We start from the raw sequence: 17,005 nt of genomic DNA, 5'->3' as shown, positions 1-17,005 counted from the left end.
AAATCTCCTTTTCTATGCAACTGGTAAAGGAGCCCTGTCCTCCTTTTCATATGAATACTAGTTGCTGAGTAAGATGAAGGGGGGGTGCTATTACACTCATTTTTGGCTTGAGAGCCTCCTACAGTCAACTGGTTGGACACTGGGAACAGACTGCTGAACTCGCTAGACCCTTGATTTGATCCAGCACAGCTGTTCTTATGTTCTTACATCCTAGATTTCAGATAATCCACCAGCCTGAAACAATTTCTCACCAGCAACACTGCACTTTAGAATGAGTACAAATCTGGGAACTAGCCAATGAAAATAATCCTGGCATCAAATCTGACCCTATATCTATTCCAATGAAATTATTACAACAACATCATAGGAATGAGAAACTACTGTGGCTCACCATTTCCAGTAAGCCCACTCCACTGAACATTACTGGAAATCACCCCCACCCACAAGTCATTGTTTTAAATTTGCCACCTGATAATGGAGCAGCAAATTTGAGAAGCCAGGTGATCCAACCCTTGACCCTCTTTATTGCTGAAACTGCAAGACTCTTATCTCAGGTTAGCTAAAGCCCGGAACAAGAGAGCTCCTTGGAGAGGCCATCCTATGACCCTTAGATAGAGGCCTACTCTACACCTACAGCCTTTTTGCAATGGCGAGGGACAATTGCAAGGTTTCCTACCTTTGTGATGATCACTCACAAGGCACACATGGGGAAGTTCCCGCAAGTAAAGGAATGCCATTGCAGGACAGCGTGTGTCCCCTGATGGCGCTTCTGCATGTGGATCGGGAGAAGGGGACAGGGATACGTGGCTACGGGGTATTTTTTTATGAATCGGCAGGGATGCGCATGAAAGCAAAATCATAGCTACACATAGAGTGGATATGCAATGCTACGCAGAGATATGTTTGCAGGTTTTTTAAAAATTTTGAAAGCCCATTATGCTTGTGCAACAGATTGTGCAAGCAGTTGGGTGCAAGCAATTGTACAACCCTCGGTGCAATGGGTTGTACAACAGCTCATGCAAGCATAATGCACAACCGTGCTTGCACAAACACAACTTCAGTTGGATTCTACTCTTGAGCATAGTTCAGAACCTCGTTTCTGCTAGTGCAACATTATTTGCACTAATGGAATGCTGTTGTTGGATACCGCCCACTGTGTCTTAGCAGAAACTCTCTATTTGGCCATGCCACCCTGTAGTGTCTACACATAAGAATCATGTGGAACCAGATAATGACATGGTTACTTTATAAAGAAAGACACAGTCAATGTGATGTGGGTCCCAACCACATGCAAGTGGTTGCAAAAGTAATATACAAAATGGGCCTCGGAGTAATATCTTGAAAGAAGAAGCATCCTGAGTGAGTGGGGCTACGAAGGTGTGGTTTGTTAACTCATTTGTTCTTATCTATAACAGCTCTATCAACTTATCAAGATGTACCTTGGCCATATGCCACTATGTTTGAAGCAGCTGCACATATCTACTTTGTGGTGTATACTTGCAATGTATTTGCAGAAGAAGCCACTATCACTCCCTGATAATGAACACAGACTGGAATAGGTACATACGGCCACTTTCAACATGATGTGTGAATATGCCTGGGTTGGCTTTGTGTAGAGGGTGCACTGCAGAGTCTCAGGGCCAATATAAACTGGAGAGTAACAGACATGTGGAATGAAACCTGGATCTGCTGTACTCATGTAGCAAGCGCTTTGAGGTAGAACGAGAATACAATTTTAAAAACAAATGGTGTGCAATGTTGAGTAGTATTGAATCCCCTCCCACAGCCTGTCTCCCTCAGCTGGGCTCTGACATCAGAAGTCCTTGGGTTTTATTTTTGCGAGGCTTAGGCCTAATCTACATCAAGCAGGATGTACTATGAAAGTGGTATATAAAAGGCAGGAGCCACACTACTGCTTTATAGTGGTATTGAAGTGCACTGACAGCTGTTGGGGCCCATTGACACATGCCATATACCACTTTCATAATGCTATATCTTGCTTGGTGTGGCTCCTTCCTTTTATATACCACTTTCATAGTGCTATATCCCTCTTGGTGTAGATTAGGCCCTACAGTAAAAACCCCCCACTAAGATCTGCCATCCATAAACACCAAATATTAAAAGGGGTTGGGATGTGTGGAGTATAAACTGTTGAGGACAGAAAAGGAATGCTGTTTTCCTTCCAGAAAACTGTGAAACAGCTGTAGCAAATTTAGTCAGAAATACATTCTGCAATGTGAACAACCAAGTGTCACTGAACCTTGAAAATTTACAAGCATTTTGTGCCATGAATCCCCCCACCCAAATCTGTAACCTAAACAAAGGAAGGTGGACATAAACACTACAAAAATGGATCTTATACCTGCCCCCCCTCCACAACAATGGAGGCATTGTGGGTAACATGGTGGCTGCCAATGGCAACTCCTCTAAAGTTTGGGTAAGCATGAAAAGTGGGGAAGAAGACAATGTTGCCTTATTTCTTTGTAAGCTCTCTTAACCACAAAATTAAATTAATTCCTGCCCCGCCCCAACCCAAATTTCTTATCTCTTCCTGTCCTTTTGCCAGAACCTAATCGTTATTTTTGAAGGAAAGATTCCCTTTGGAACTTTCAGTTCCATAAATATTTGGAATAATGTCAGCTGCATCCACTCCTTTCACTTGGCCCTTTCAAGGAGATACAGTGTTGAAGCAACAGAGAGTGGTATGTCCAATACATGTAGCAATGTTGACGTAGTATTTTTAAAGGCACACATAGGGTCAGTCATTTTTGAAGATTTAGGCAGGAAAAAAAAGTCCTACAACTCCGAGCATGGCTGGCTGGGGGATGCTTAGGGTGACCATATTTGGGAAACCAAAAAAGAGGACACCTAGAGTGTGTGGGGGAAGCAGCTTTCTGAGTCCTGCAGAAAGTACGTTATTCCCCCGCCACCTTAAAGAACCCGATTGGAGTGGAGGAGGGGAAAGGATTTCATTCTGCACCACCACCATCCACTCCAATTGGGGCCTTTTCTATAATGTCCACGAATGACCCACTTTCCCCTTTAAGACCTCAATTGGAGCTCAGGGTGGGGGAATGATGTGCCTCAAGAAAGCATGTCATTCCCTCCTGCCATGCTAATGGCAACCTTAAAGGGGAAGGTGTGTCATTCCAGGACATTATTGAAAATTATAGAAAATCCCCCCTGACACCATGGAAAGAACAAAAACCAGGACAAATCCGGGGAAATCCTGACAGTTGGTCACCCTAGGGATGCTGGGGGTTGTAAGACTTTTTTCCCCCTGTCTAAACATGCATAGGAGTAAGCCTTTTAAAAAGGCTTTTACTAGAGGCAAAAATAATACTTATTTTTGGTGTCAAAATATATATCATTTGAGGCAAGGATTTCATATTTTTGATGGAAAATGGGTGCACCACCTTTTCAGCCCAGAGGCCATATCAGGTGACTCCTGGAGTGGCAGGGAGGGCACTTATACATTCACATACACACAGTTTTTCTTGTATACATTTCTAATATTAAACCCGCCAGTTTAAGACACATGTTACAAGATGTAGGTGAAAGTCATCAAAAACAAAAGGAAACCCCAAGTAGTACGTGAAAAAAAGGCATGGGGTGGAAACGGAGATATTTCTAGGAATTATTTATTCATATATGCCAACGTATTTCAGACTATTAAAGTCCTTCTTCAGGGGAATTCAAGTAAGAGTTTCAATTTTCTCCAGAGGGAAATTATATCCTATGTATGGCATATACAAATAAATAATTCCTAGAAATATCTCTATTTCCACCCCCTGCCCTTGGATTTTTTTTCACATACAAGATGTAGTTGCCCTGTAAAATGTGAATGAATGAACCATGGCAATTCCAGACTAAACACTTAGTGTAGAAGCTATATAAACTACGAGCGTTACAAACAAACGTTTTATAGCATGTGCATCCACTCATGGATGTTTGTGGGTTCTTTTGATGGCACCGTGCGCCTGCTGTGCTTCTCCCGCTCCTTCTGTGCTTTTTGTCACTGCAAAATACGACCTGGAAAATCAGGATTTTTTGCCACAACTCAGGGCTCCTCTATTCCAGACTGTCTCAGCTTGCGTTGTCTTCCTGAGGTTATGAGTTCCAACCGAAGCGTGGGTGTATGTCGCTGAGCCCCACTGCTCTTTTTCGTCCAACAACCAAGGCTATCACTGGCTTTTATTAATGCTGAACTGAATGTTCTCAGACAAGGGGGAGAGAATTCACTCCCTATTCTGTGCTATGTTTTGCAGTGATAGCAAAAAGAACTCTTCTTGAAGGCCTTCAGAGTAGCCTTCCTATGTGATGTCTGGGGTTGGGGGAAAGCAGCTACTCTCTTTCTACCACCAATAAGTCCCCCCATTTTGCCTGCATTTTCATCCATTCCACCCCCCTAATCATCAAAATGTTCCCACATTTTGCTACCCATGAATGGAGCAATGAAACATTGAGAGGGGAGACTTTCAACTCAGCCCTGCTTTCTATGTTCTCCCAAAAGGGACAGGAAAGTGAAGATTTGAGCCTAATCTACACCAAGCAGGACATTGCACTATGAAAATGATATATAAGAGGCAGGAGCCACACAAAGCAGGATATTGCACTATGAAAGGGGTATGAAAGCAATATATGGTATGTGTCAGTCTAGGGTGACCATATGGAAAGGAGGGCAGGGTTCCTGTGTCTTTAACAGTTGCATAGAAAAGAGAATTTCAGCAGGTGTCATTTGTATGCATGCAGCACCTGGTGAATAGTGGTTTTAATTTTTGTGAACCACCCAGAGAGCTTCGGCTATTGGGAGGTATAGAAATGTAATAAATAAATAAATAAATAAATAAATAACGTCCCTCTTTATCACCACAGTTAAAGCTGCAGGAGCCTTGCCCTCACCTTGCTCTCTTTTGTATCTGATCACTCTAGATACTCCTGCAACTTGAACAGTTGTGTTAAAGAGGGAATTTCAGCAGGTGCTGTATGCATACAAACGACACTTGCTGAAATTCCCTTTTCTCTACTACTGCTAAAGATACAGGAGCACTGTCCTCCTTTTCATATGGTCACCCTACAGAGGGCCACAACAGTTGTCAGTGCACTTCAATACCGCTACAAAGCAGTAGTGTGTCTCCTACCTTTTATATACCGCTTTCATAGTGCAATATCCTGCTTGGTGTAGTTTAGTTTAGGCCAAAGTCAAGATAAAGGCCACCAATGGTAGTGGTTGGCTATAAATATGAATGTGGTTAACAGTTGCCTCTCCTGCCACTGTCATCTTTATTTTATATGCATCTCTCTCTCTCTCTCTCTCTCTCTTCATTGCACGGTAGAAGGTGACCTCTTGTAATTCATATCCCAAACCTTCAAGCCTTTTCCCCCTCTTCTCCATATTCGTGCAGAATGCCAACAATACAATTCAAATGGCAAGTGGTAGGGATATAAGAGTATTTGGTTTTGCTCACAAAACATGTGAGCATGTCCCATTCAAAGTTCTGAATGTGAGCGCAAACAGGTAGCCACTAAAAGCATCAAACGAGTGTTGCATGTGTGCTCACCTTCATCACCTTCCCAATTCCCAGTCTCATTTGCTCAGATTTCCTCAGTAGACTAAATCAGCCCCACTTTCATCTGCAGAGAAAATCTGGACAAATACGGAGAGAACTGCCCAAATCTCCTGTTCAAACCCTGCTCGGTGTGCGTAAGTTTGCCATTTTGCACAGAACAAGCAGTGATCACAAAAGCAAACAGGAATTAGGCATGAGATGAGCGGCAATTTGATGTTCAGAGAATCCTGGTGATCCCAAACATTGCTCATTTGCTCTTCCATAGCAAATGGTGCTAGTCATATAAAAAGAAACTACAAGTGTGGAAGTGTTTCTGGCATTTGGACTGGCACCTTGTAGATAGCATTAAAACAGGGATCTGAAACATTTCCCTCCCAGTGTGTATTTCTATTCATGGTTCCGGCCAGTCAGCCATGCCCTCTTCTGGGATATTACATTCCATTTTTATACACAGTCACACACAGCACACACACAGTCAGGATTTTGTGGCTATTGAGCGTGCACTGTCCTCCCTGAGCTGTTTTGGGAAGGTTCTCACTTAGGTTCCCCTTTTTCTTCTAAAGATTGCTTGTACTTCTGCAAAGCTTGGAGTTCCCCTTCGCGGTGATGTGTTCAAACTTTGGAGAAGGTTCCAAAGTTGGCAGCTCCGATTTCAATAGGGCTGTGAACCCATTCCGGTTTTCAGTCAGAACCAGCCAGAGCTCTAAAGCAGCTATCCAAGATGCTGAATCCTACTCCCAAAATAGGTTCAGCACCTTGGATAGATCAGATGGTTCTAACTAAAACCCAGAATGGAGTCACAGCCCCACCGAAATCAGAACCACCCGTTTCAACTGATTATGTGTGAAGGTCTACCCATGTATACTCTTAATTTATGGATTAAATAACTAAACAGTATCAGTCCACAAAGAAACAGTTGGGGAAATACTTGTTGGGAATGTTTTAAATGACAAATATTTACTGGTTACAAGGCAATTATATTTATTCAAGGGTCAACTTTAGTTTCCTGTTGATTTTTGTGATGCCAAAATATTCTGGCTCCTGTTTCACTGTTCTGTTCCATATCTTTCATTTCACCAAAAGATCTCCCAAGATGGGGAGGGGGGAACCTGTTGTTCTTCAGGATTTAGTAGCAGTTGTCGCTGCTGACTTATTATCCACTGATTGGCCGCTCTGGCAGCAGAATGCCCTTGACCTGATCCAGCAAGCGTCTGCATATATTTAGATTGTTTTGTGAACTGCCCAGAGATCTTTGGCTATTGGGCGGTATAAAAATGCAATCAATCAATCAATGCTTGTTCCAAGAATCCAAGTGTCATTGGGAGTTAGGAAAACAATTTGTTAGGTTATAGAACCTACATATAATTCTGTCTCTATTGTCAAGGGGCAGGGACATGCCAGGAGTATGTCATGAAAAGCCCATCTAATGAAAATGGAAGTGACTGGATGATGGCAGCTGAGGATCACTTCCACCACCACCCCTTCCATCCACCCCCCACCAGCTTCAGCCTGGCAGGACGTAGGAAACACAGAAGTCCCCAATTTGGGGGCCTCCCAGCAGCAACTAGACATAGATTGGGTGGTATATCTGTATATCCCAGATTTAGTCAAAGAGTAGATCCATTGGAATTAATAGGACTTCAGTTAGTCATGACTCCTGATGTATGAGTATTTCATTTTTGCTCACAAAGCTTGTGAGCATACCCTGTGCAAAGCCCTGAAAGTGCATGGGTCCGCTGAAAATGTTTGCAAATTGTCAAACATGTGCTCATGTTCGTCGTGTTCCTGATTCCCAGTTTGATTCGTGCAGATTTCCTAATTTGGGCAATTTCCATCCATAGACTGAATCAGCCCCGCTTTAATCTATGTAGAAAGTTTCCACACATTAGAGAAGACTTACGCAAAACTGCTGTTTGATCACCGCTCAATTTGCACAAATCTCCCATTCATGCAAAGCGAGCAGCGATCACAAATGCGAAAGGAAATCAGGCACAAGACAAGCATTTGGAGAATTGTAGTAATCTTGAATATTGGTCATCCAGCCATTCCTAGTCATGACATTTCAATGTGTCTACTCTAGGTATGACTAAGTCTGGACCCCACCCAAAATGTGCAGAATCTCATTTTTATAGCTATCAAAGAATTTCTAAGAAAATGATCTTTAATTCATGATACAATTGAGCATTACTAGCGGGAAGAGAAATTTACCAAAAGAGAGACGTTACCAGCATCCTGACCAGTCACAAATAAAAACCAGAGGCCAAAATCCTCTTCTAATTTGGTGGTGGTGGGGGGAGTCTGTTGTATCCAAAGAGAGGCAGAGTAAAAATATAAACCCTTTATTTAAAAATATCCGTCACAAGACTAGCAGCACTATTTGTTATTTATTTATTTCATTTTTATACCGCCCAATAGCCGAAGTTCTCTGGGCGTTTCACTAGCAGTATGCCTGATTACATCTCCTAGTTACTCTTCCCAATTTCCTCTAGGCTGCTACCCTTCAGCTGGGTATAAACCCAGATCTCTTAAACATACAATGTCTATACAATCACTATAGAGTCATTCTGAAAATGAAAGCAATCTTTGTTTGAAAAGAGAGAAACAGAAGGATCCAAAAATGCAAACTCCCCCTTTGCCACTTCAGCTTTTGACTGTTTCAGAACTGATGCTGTAGTGGGAAGTATACGGTGGTCTGGGGTTGATGACTATAAGTATCTTGGGATCCTGGCCCAATCAAGTCATTCCAGTAAATTACAGCTCATAGCAGATTAATGGAATGCTGCTGGAAAGGCTGGTCATAAAAGGGCTGGTGCTTCCTAAGACACTTTGCAGAAGATAACACTATGAGTATTCCATGAGCATCTTCATAGTTGGTAAGTGTCTTCATTTGTTGCTTATGACAGCTGTTTTGTTGGTGTTTTGTTCCTCTTTCCTATATTACAATTATTGTTTGATCATGTAACAGTAAATTCTGCCCTGTGATGACAGGGTTGTCTTATATTTGTTCGACTCAGAAAAGTTAGAATTTTCAGTCTTTCTGGAACACAGCGTGTGAATGAGCTTCTTTTAGACTTTAAATAGAATGCAGTTGTGTTCCTTAAGTCACTGACAGTGCTACAAAAGTGTAATGAATACTTGGAGATACATTCCCCCGGAGTGTTCCGAAACATCTCATTTCTTTTCTTTTAAACAAGGGTGAACAAACAAGCAGGAAAGCATCCCTATCAGTTAGAATTTCTTACCTCTTGCAACATTTTTTTCTTTTACTCCAGTATGGTCAGAAGTTTATAGGGACCAGAATATCTAATGAAACTTGAAATCAATAAAATATGTATTCAGAGGATGCAGCAGAAGAAAAGTTAAATACGGTGCAATCCTATGTATGTTTAGACGGGGGTGGGAGTCATACGATTTCCAGCAGGGCTGGCTGGGAATGCTGAAAGTTCTAGGGCATTTTTCCTGGCTAAGTATGCATAGGATTGTGCCTTAAGTCTATCAGAAGGGGAAACTTTTTCCAAACTTTTAATTTTATTTCAAATTTTTAGAAAAAATAATATCTTTCTAAGGTAAAGCAGTGACAAAAGAATCTTAAATGAGTTTGCCATTACATTTGGAACACTCTATCTGTATTTCTTCAAATGACTCTTACAAGACAGTACCTCAGGGGACATGGGGTGGGGGCAAAAACACCCACAGCAAGAAACTCCCCTCCCCCCGCCACCGCCTGCATTTTCGATTCTCAGTGCTAGACTTCTGTGGTTACTTGAAGGAAAAGTACTTCTCCCATATAAATGATAACTGAATCATAAACTGGAAATTAAGATATGACTGCAATAAGAATTGCCTACATGAAAGTTAACTGAAGTAAATCCTGTTGAATAAATCAATGGAACTTACTTCAGAGAAAATATGTTTACGATAGGGCAGTTAAAAGTAAAATATACCATCATTTGTCTTTCAGAAATCTAATACCTGGGACAAAGCTCTCTCCCTGCAAAATGCATTTTGCTCCTTCTCTGCCCCCTGAATATTTTTTGTTTTAGTTCTGTGACAATGTTTACTCCTGTGTACAATGTTTCTGACCAGTGAGTTTATGATTTATAGGGATTATGACACATCTACTATCTTCTCCAAAAAATCCCAGATGTTTTGTTGTTAGAGTAAGTCCAAAATTAAGACAGAGAATCAGAATTTGGTCCATAACTTCATGGATCATCATTTAGCAGTTAAGCTATATGTAGCGAGTATTTCGGAAGATCTCCAAACCCCAGAAGTAAAAACTTGGCAATATAAGAATGTGGGACATTGCTCTTTCACTGTTATCAATCATTGCTTACTCTGTCCCTTTGTACTAATGTGCTCTAATTAGCAAGATTGCTGTACTGACTGGCAGTAATCAGCAGGCGAATAACAAAGGATAAAAATATATAGCTAATGTCTAAGATAAATGCATTATTTGGAATGGCAGGCTGGGGCATCTAGTTGCAGGTACATGTGGGTGCAAACTGCATGTTATGGAGGAGATCCTTGATTTGCTCTCATGATGTTTTTATTATTTTTATTTTTGCTAAAAGAAGCCCTGTGGGAAAGCTGATTTGCATCAGGGACACAGAATATGTGTGGTTATCTCTTTGCCCCTTCCTCAGTTCCCCATTGCAAATCATTCGCACACACACATACATACAGAGGAACTGCAATAAGCCAGAGAAAGAAAAACAAGCAGGTACTCGTTTTGTATCTATTACGTTTCCCACTCTGAGAGGGCATCTATTTTAATCCTCTCCTCTCTGCTGTTTTCCTACTTCCAAATTGTAGCTACATAACTTAGTACTTTTGTATTAATTTCTGGCTTTCCTCAAGCAAGCCTGAAAGTGGCAGCCTAATTGCGGACACATCCTGGAAGAAGCAAATGCAGACCTATCTAAGTCATATGATGATTAGCATCAGAATATGATACTATGTCAGATATCTGGATGAATATCCCTAGAAATCGAGCTGATGCAGATAAACTGTGTGTGTGTGCTCACGTGTGCAAGGCTGAGACAGAGTCTTGTGCAATCCCCTTGCCCCATTCACAGAACTTTATAGGGGGTCCAGACCACAATGTCTTCCGTTTGTAACTCTCACAGGTTTTTTCAGTGCCTCTTCCATCCTTTTTCTTACCAGAAAAGAACTGTTAAGGAGGGAAAGATGAAATAACTGCACAGTGCCTTTTGGTTGGTAGTGATTGTAAAGGTTGAACAAGCCCTTCTGTGACCTGTCCCCACTGTTTTTAGCATGGACCCAAGATCAAGACATCAAAAGACCCACAACTGTGAAGTAGAAGACTTAGGCCTTAGCTAGACCTACCTTTTAATCCAGGACAGAGGAGTGATTATTATCCCGCGATGTGATTATTGTGAGATCCCTCCTCCGTTTACATGTGAGGCGGATGACCTCAGGAGGAGAGGTTTGAGAAAAGATTTGAGAAAAGAAACAAACCCTTGCATCTGATATATATTATATTTTGTAGCTGATGATCAAATTATATAGAAGGGAGGGGGAAGGAATGTAGAACTGAAATATATTTAAAGAAGAAGAAAAAAACATGGCAGATTAGCCACGTCAAAAGAATGTTAGGATAAATAGTGTACAAGCCAAAGAAGGGTGAGAGAAATGATGGACAGTTTTCCGTTTGTTACATTGTAGAAGAAATTATCTCTCTCATGTTGCTCAGATGGATTTCCTCTTTTGTGAATTTTTTTTAGAAAATAGTCAATTTTAGCTTCATTGGAATTGCTGGGAAGACTACTGTCAAACTGCTAACTCACCTGTCCCAAAGCCATATAAAATTATTATTATTATTATTTGTTTATATAGCACCATCAATGTACATGGTGCTGTACAGAGTAAAACAGTAAATAGCAAGACCCTGCCGCATAGGCTTACATTCTAATAAAATCATAATAAAACAATAAGGAGGGGAAGAGAATGCAAACAGGCACAGGGTATTATAAACAGGGTTTATAAAATGCCAATTTGTTAGAAAAATTGTGGATTACAACCCAATTAAATGAAATAAAAAGGCATCCGGATGCAGTTTCAAAAGGAAAGTTTATTTCCACCTCAGAATCAAAAATCTCTTTGTACAAAGGTCCCTCTCTCTTGTCAATGTAAGGGAAAAGGCCCAGAACAGAAGTTTACATTTCATTTTATACAGGGGGGGAAACATTGTTTGCAAATAATTGGTTGCTTGCTCGCTCAGATCGTCGCAGCTGATCCTCCTCCCTGTTTTCTTGACATGCCCAGATGGGTGAGAGACCCTATTGACTTTGCAAACGCCATTATCTCATGATTCCCTTAGTAATGAATCCCGGGACCTTCCTGTCACGTATTCCATTGTCTTTAACTAATCCCTGTCCACCACTCCCTCCCTGGTTCCCCCCCCCCCTCACAATGTCCCCTGGGACATTCCTGTCCCACCTTGCCTACGTGGCAGAACATTTCCTGCTTCACCCTCCCTTCCTTTCGATGGGCAAGCTTCCCACCTCTTATTTCTCTCCCTGGTTTCCCACTGAGCTGTTGGGAAAGGAAGTAAGGGGGGGTGTGAGAAGCGCCTGGAGATTTAACCAGCAGCTAGGGCTCCTCCTTACCCCTGAGTAAGCGACCTTACCCAAATAGGTAAATGGGACTTTTCTCTGCTTCCTGGGAGTAGGGGGGTCTATTCTACTCATCTAAATCACTTAGAAATCACCCAAGGGTGGCATTTTGGGAAAGGGAAATGAGGGATCTTGGAAGAAGGACGGGAGAGAAGAGATGGGTGAAGGGAGTAGTGGGAAATCAGTTATTTTTCCATAATAAAGTGAAGAGATGCATAATGGTAGAAAACCAAGGAGGTTAAGGTGATAGATTTCAACAAAATGTTACAGTAAAATAAGATGAAATATGCAATCAAGACTATAGAGCATTTACAATATACAATACATTACACATTAAAAATACAGTAAAAAAGCCAATAAAGCTTGTGAAGCACTTTTTTTTACTGTATTTTTAAATGTGTAATGTATTGTATATTGTAAGTGCTCTATAGTCTTGATTGTATATTTCATCTTATTTTACTATAGAATTTTGTTGACATCTATCACCTTAACTTCCTTGGTTTTCTAGTATACTGTTTGTGGTTAAGGACAACACCTGTTTTTTGTGCAAGAGATGCATAATGGTACATAATTAAAAAATAATTAGAGGTGTAAACTAGTAATTGTAAGATTAGTACTTAGAGACAAGATACACAAAGATCCAAGCAGGTCACCCATGAATTCTGGGTATCTGATACCAAGAACTAATTGACAAGGAAGTCTAAAGCAGGGGTGCAGAACCCCCAGCCAATGGGCCTAATCTGTGTGCCAAACTCCTCAATCCATTCTGGGGAGCCTCTATGGTTTCCTCCAGAGGGGGGAGCTTGACCTCAAAGCCCTGCCTCCTGGAGGATTTCCCCCTAGAGGTATCACCACTATAAACAGAGATCAGAGATGGGAGGATGTGGGCAACAGGGAATTTAGCCAGCCTTGGGATGAGCAGCTGGTCTCTCCAGTGTCAGCCATCCTTCCTTTGTCCATGTCTCATTGCCCCCAAGGAGGACAATGAGAGGTGTGTGGAGGCACCCAACTCAAACAGTACTGAGAGGAACCACTTCTCCTTGTGCCAGCTGAGTCCATTTGCCATCCTCATCAGGCCAACAAGAGGCATTCTAAGCCAGGGACTCAGGCAGCCAAAACCCGTTCTCAGCACAGATGTCATCCAGCTCCTACACTCCTTGTGTAAACAAAGAAAGTTGACGTCACTCAGGGTCAAGGGCTGTCCCTCACTCAGGGTCAAGGGTTATTTGAGGAATGAAGAGTTATAAAACATAACATTTGGTGTCAAAGCATATCTGAAGAATGTTGCATTAAAAATGTAATTACTTTATTACTCAAGACTGAAAGTACACTTAGAGATTTTTGTTTTCCGGTTAATGGTTGATAATTAATGGGTAATGAATATTGTATTAGGGTAACTCTCAGTGGAGGCCAAATTCATAACAGCTTGTCTGCATAAATTTGGCTTCTGATGGCCTCAAGAATGTGGGAATAAAGTCTGGCATACCAAAATGAATATATCTGATGCCTAAGCTCTCTTTTCCCAACCTAGAGAAAATGGTGGCAACTGCTAATGATAGTCTCTAGGCTTGGAAAGGCAAGGGTTAGACTGAAAGGGTAATGTATATGTCCATGACCAATGGGATAGGCAGGGAATAATGGCAGCAGCAGTTACCACCTTCAGCCATTCCAGAAGTCTGTGCTGTGGGAGATGAGAGGGAGACCAGGGCCATTCCACCAGCCGTGTTGCAAGAATTATTTTTCCCCTTCTTCACTTCCCATTCCTTTCCCCCTGCGTTCTGTGTGTTTTTAAGTTATAACCCGGTGGGACAGGACTGTCTTGCTTAATTGATTGTATATAAGCAGTGCTAAAGTAGGAGCCTTTTTGGCTGAGGAGTGGCATAAGAATACTTGAGATAAACAAATAAACAAATACAACACCACACACACACACACACACACACACACACACACACACACACACACACACAAAACACCAGACAAAACATACACAGCACAGGAAAAAATGCTCCCTGCTGTCCTTTCTAGCCCCTCGTGGGCCTCAAGAGACATTCTTGGAAATAGAGCTGCTGTTAAAGGCAGGCATGATACTTTACAATATGCCACCCTCACAGTTACTTTTTTTTTAATCTTTAAAAATATTATGAGGGGTAGATAGCCTGGAGAGTGCCCTAAGAGGCGTCTGTGGGCAGACTAGTGCTCAAGCATACCACATTGGGAACCCCAGGCTTATGTTCTCCTCTGGGGGTGGGTGGGTTGTCTATATGATGACACATTGGTAGCTGATTCCCTTAAAACCCTGCCGCGTAGCTGCTGTGAGGTGGAATCAATAAAGTCACACAGCAGGAAGGAATGCAGGTTATCTGACCAGGAAAAATCGCAGTGCTGGCAGCCACTTGGCTTGTCAAGTCCTCTGTTCCTGTGCTTAACCTGTAATCGGGCCGATCTACACCAAGCAGGATATAACACTTTTAAAACAGTATGAAAACGGTATATGTAATGTGTCCTGGGCCTAACAGTTGTCATAACCCTTATAAACTGTTATAAGCAGTAGTGTAGATCCTGCCCAGATCCACCCCTAGCAATGCCCACTTGCTTAACCCAAACTGAAGCCACCACTGACAGATGAAGAAACATGGTGACCTCGGAGAAACTGAAAAAATCATGGTACAACGACACCACGAAAAAGCACAGTTTCAGGGGGGAAAGCCCAATGTGGCTGCAAGTTGGTGGCTGTGTCATCTAAACAATGCAGCACCAGACACAATGAGGCATCCAGGATGTATAGACAAGCCCTTGGTTAGTGATTATATTTTCCTTCTTATTAGACAAAATTATAGTCTGCTACTGATTAGACCAAACCTAGCATCCTCCTGATGTCTTGGACTACAACTTCCATCAGCCCAAGCCAGTATGGCCAAAGGTCAAGGAGTTATAGTCCAAAACATGGGTGGGAGGGGGGGCAAACCAGGTTATGTACTCCCTAGATTGGTCCAACTAACCATAAAGACATCACAAGCCTTTTTCCGCTGTGGCACCCCGGTTGTGGAACGAGCTCCCCAGAGAGGTCCGCCTGGCGCCTACACTGTACTGCTTTCGTCGCCAGCTGAAGACCTTTTTATTCACTCAGTATTTTAACACTTAATTTTAACTTAAATTTAAATTTTACTGTTTTAACTCTGTATTTTAATCTTATATCAACTTTGCTGTGTGGTTTTATCCTGGTTGTGCTTTTTATACTGTATTTCGTAATTGTGTTTTAACCTGTTGGGTGTTTTATTGTGGTTTTAATTTTTGTGAACCGCCCAGAGAGCTTTGGCTATTGGACGGTATAAAAATGTAATAAATAAATAAATAATAAATAAGCCCTAAAACTTAATTGAAAGTTTTATCTGTTAGTCATCCTATCCTACTTAAAATATCAAGCTTTTCATCAGCTTAACAGATCTGTGGGTAAATGTGTGGCACTTAATTATGATATTTATCATACAATAGATTCTGCTTGTCTGCTAATTTCTTTGAATAAATAAAAACACAGTTGAGAAAATTTGGGTAGTATGTAATGCTACTCCATTGCCTTTTTTATTTTGTCTTTTGTCTGCATGGTTATTGTAAAGTCAAAAAAAGGAAGGATATATTAATCATGCCAGATACTAGCCTGGATCCAATGAACTTCTGTATGGCCAAAGGGTTTGCATGCACCAGAGAAGTGATGTAGTACAGTAGTTGAGACGCTGAGGCCAGATCTACACCAAGTGGGATATAACACTATGAAAGTGGTTTGAAAGCCATATATGGTATGTGTCAATGGGCCCCAACAGTTGCCAGTACACTTCAATACCGTCCTAAAGCAGTGGTGTAGATCCTGCCTGAGCTACAAATCATCAAACTTGCAGTAAGAAATCAGAATTTAGGTCAATTTCCTCAACTGGAGGATAGCTTTCATTTGAATGTATAAAGAAATGATAGTATTGGTGACAAATGACAGGTTTGTTTTTATTCCTAGATTCATTTCTTGGATCATCTGTGCACAATCTGAAGATGTTTCCGGTTTTGTTCCTTGTTATTCTTCTGGCACAGACTTCTGTGACACACAAACCTGGTATTTCAGTAGCCTTTACCAAAAAAAAAATTTATTTTAAAAAGCAAGAAATTGTTCTTGCTAATGTTAATATGGGTTGTTGCCTAGATGTGGTGGCAGTTTAGACCTGTAGGCTCCTTTGCAAGAGACATTTGAAACTTTACAACATTCCTAGGTTTCAAAACACCACAGGCCAAAAAAAATGTATGGGGAAAAAATTTTTTTTTTGGGGGGGGACATATACTTGTCAGTTTAGCAGAAAGCATGGGAGACTATTTTTATACTAAATGCAATAAAACTAACCCTCTTTCTTTTCTTACTTTGACATGTTCTGAGGTTTTAAGCTGTATTTACTCAGCCCAGCACCTATACTGGAACTGAGCAGGGCTGGATGAAAAAGAGTTAATGCAGAGTGAGCAGGTTTCATTCCCTTCCACATACTCTTGTTTACTATAAAAAGCACCCCCACCTTCTACTTTATATAGGCCCCATTCAGAAGACACCTTAAACCATGTCTTTAACCGTGGTGGTTAAGCCACAAAGCCAGTCCGTGTTCAGAAGACACCTTAAACCATGGCTTTAACCATGGTGAATAAGGCTTTTTGCTTTATTTAGCATGGTTAAAGCCGTGGTTTAAGGTGTCTTCTGAACGGGGCCATAGTCAAAGTAGTGAACAAACCTGGCTTTGCATGGGTTGAAATCACCCTTAGTTTCAT

General features: G+C 41.4%; 1 protein-coding gene across 2 annotated transcripts in view; it reads left to right on the top strand.

Moving 5' to 3' along the window:
* Positions 1-8,280: 8,280 nt before the first annotated feature.
* LOC134397680 (collagen alpha-6(VI) chain-like) overlaps positions 8,281-17,005 on the top strand; it is a 69,965-nt gene continuing 61,240 nt past the window's right edge. For both annotated transcript variants that reach the window (XM_063124553.1, XM_063124545.1), the window contains exons 1-2: positions 8,281-8,443; positions 16,215-16,310. In XM_063124553.1, the coding sequence (XP_062980623.1) occupies positions 8,425-8,443; positions 16,215-16,310 (115 nt within the window). In that variant the 5' untranslated portion in view covers positions 8,281-8,424. The remainder of the gene's footprint in view (positions 8,444-16,214; positions 16,311-17,005) is intronic.

Source organism: Elgaria multicarinata, chromosome 1 (genome assembly GCF_023053635.1).
Source record: "Elgaria multicarinata webbii isolate HBS135686 ecotype San Diego chromosome 1, rElgMul1.1.pri, whole genome shotgun sequence".
NCBI lineage: Eukaryota > Metazoa > Chordata > Lepidosauria > Squamata > Anguidae > Elgaria > Elgaria multicarinata.
Note: the sequence above shows the minus strand (reverse complement) of the source record. Positions and strands in the feature narration are given on the sequence as shown.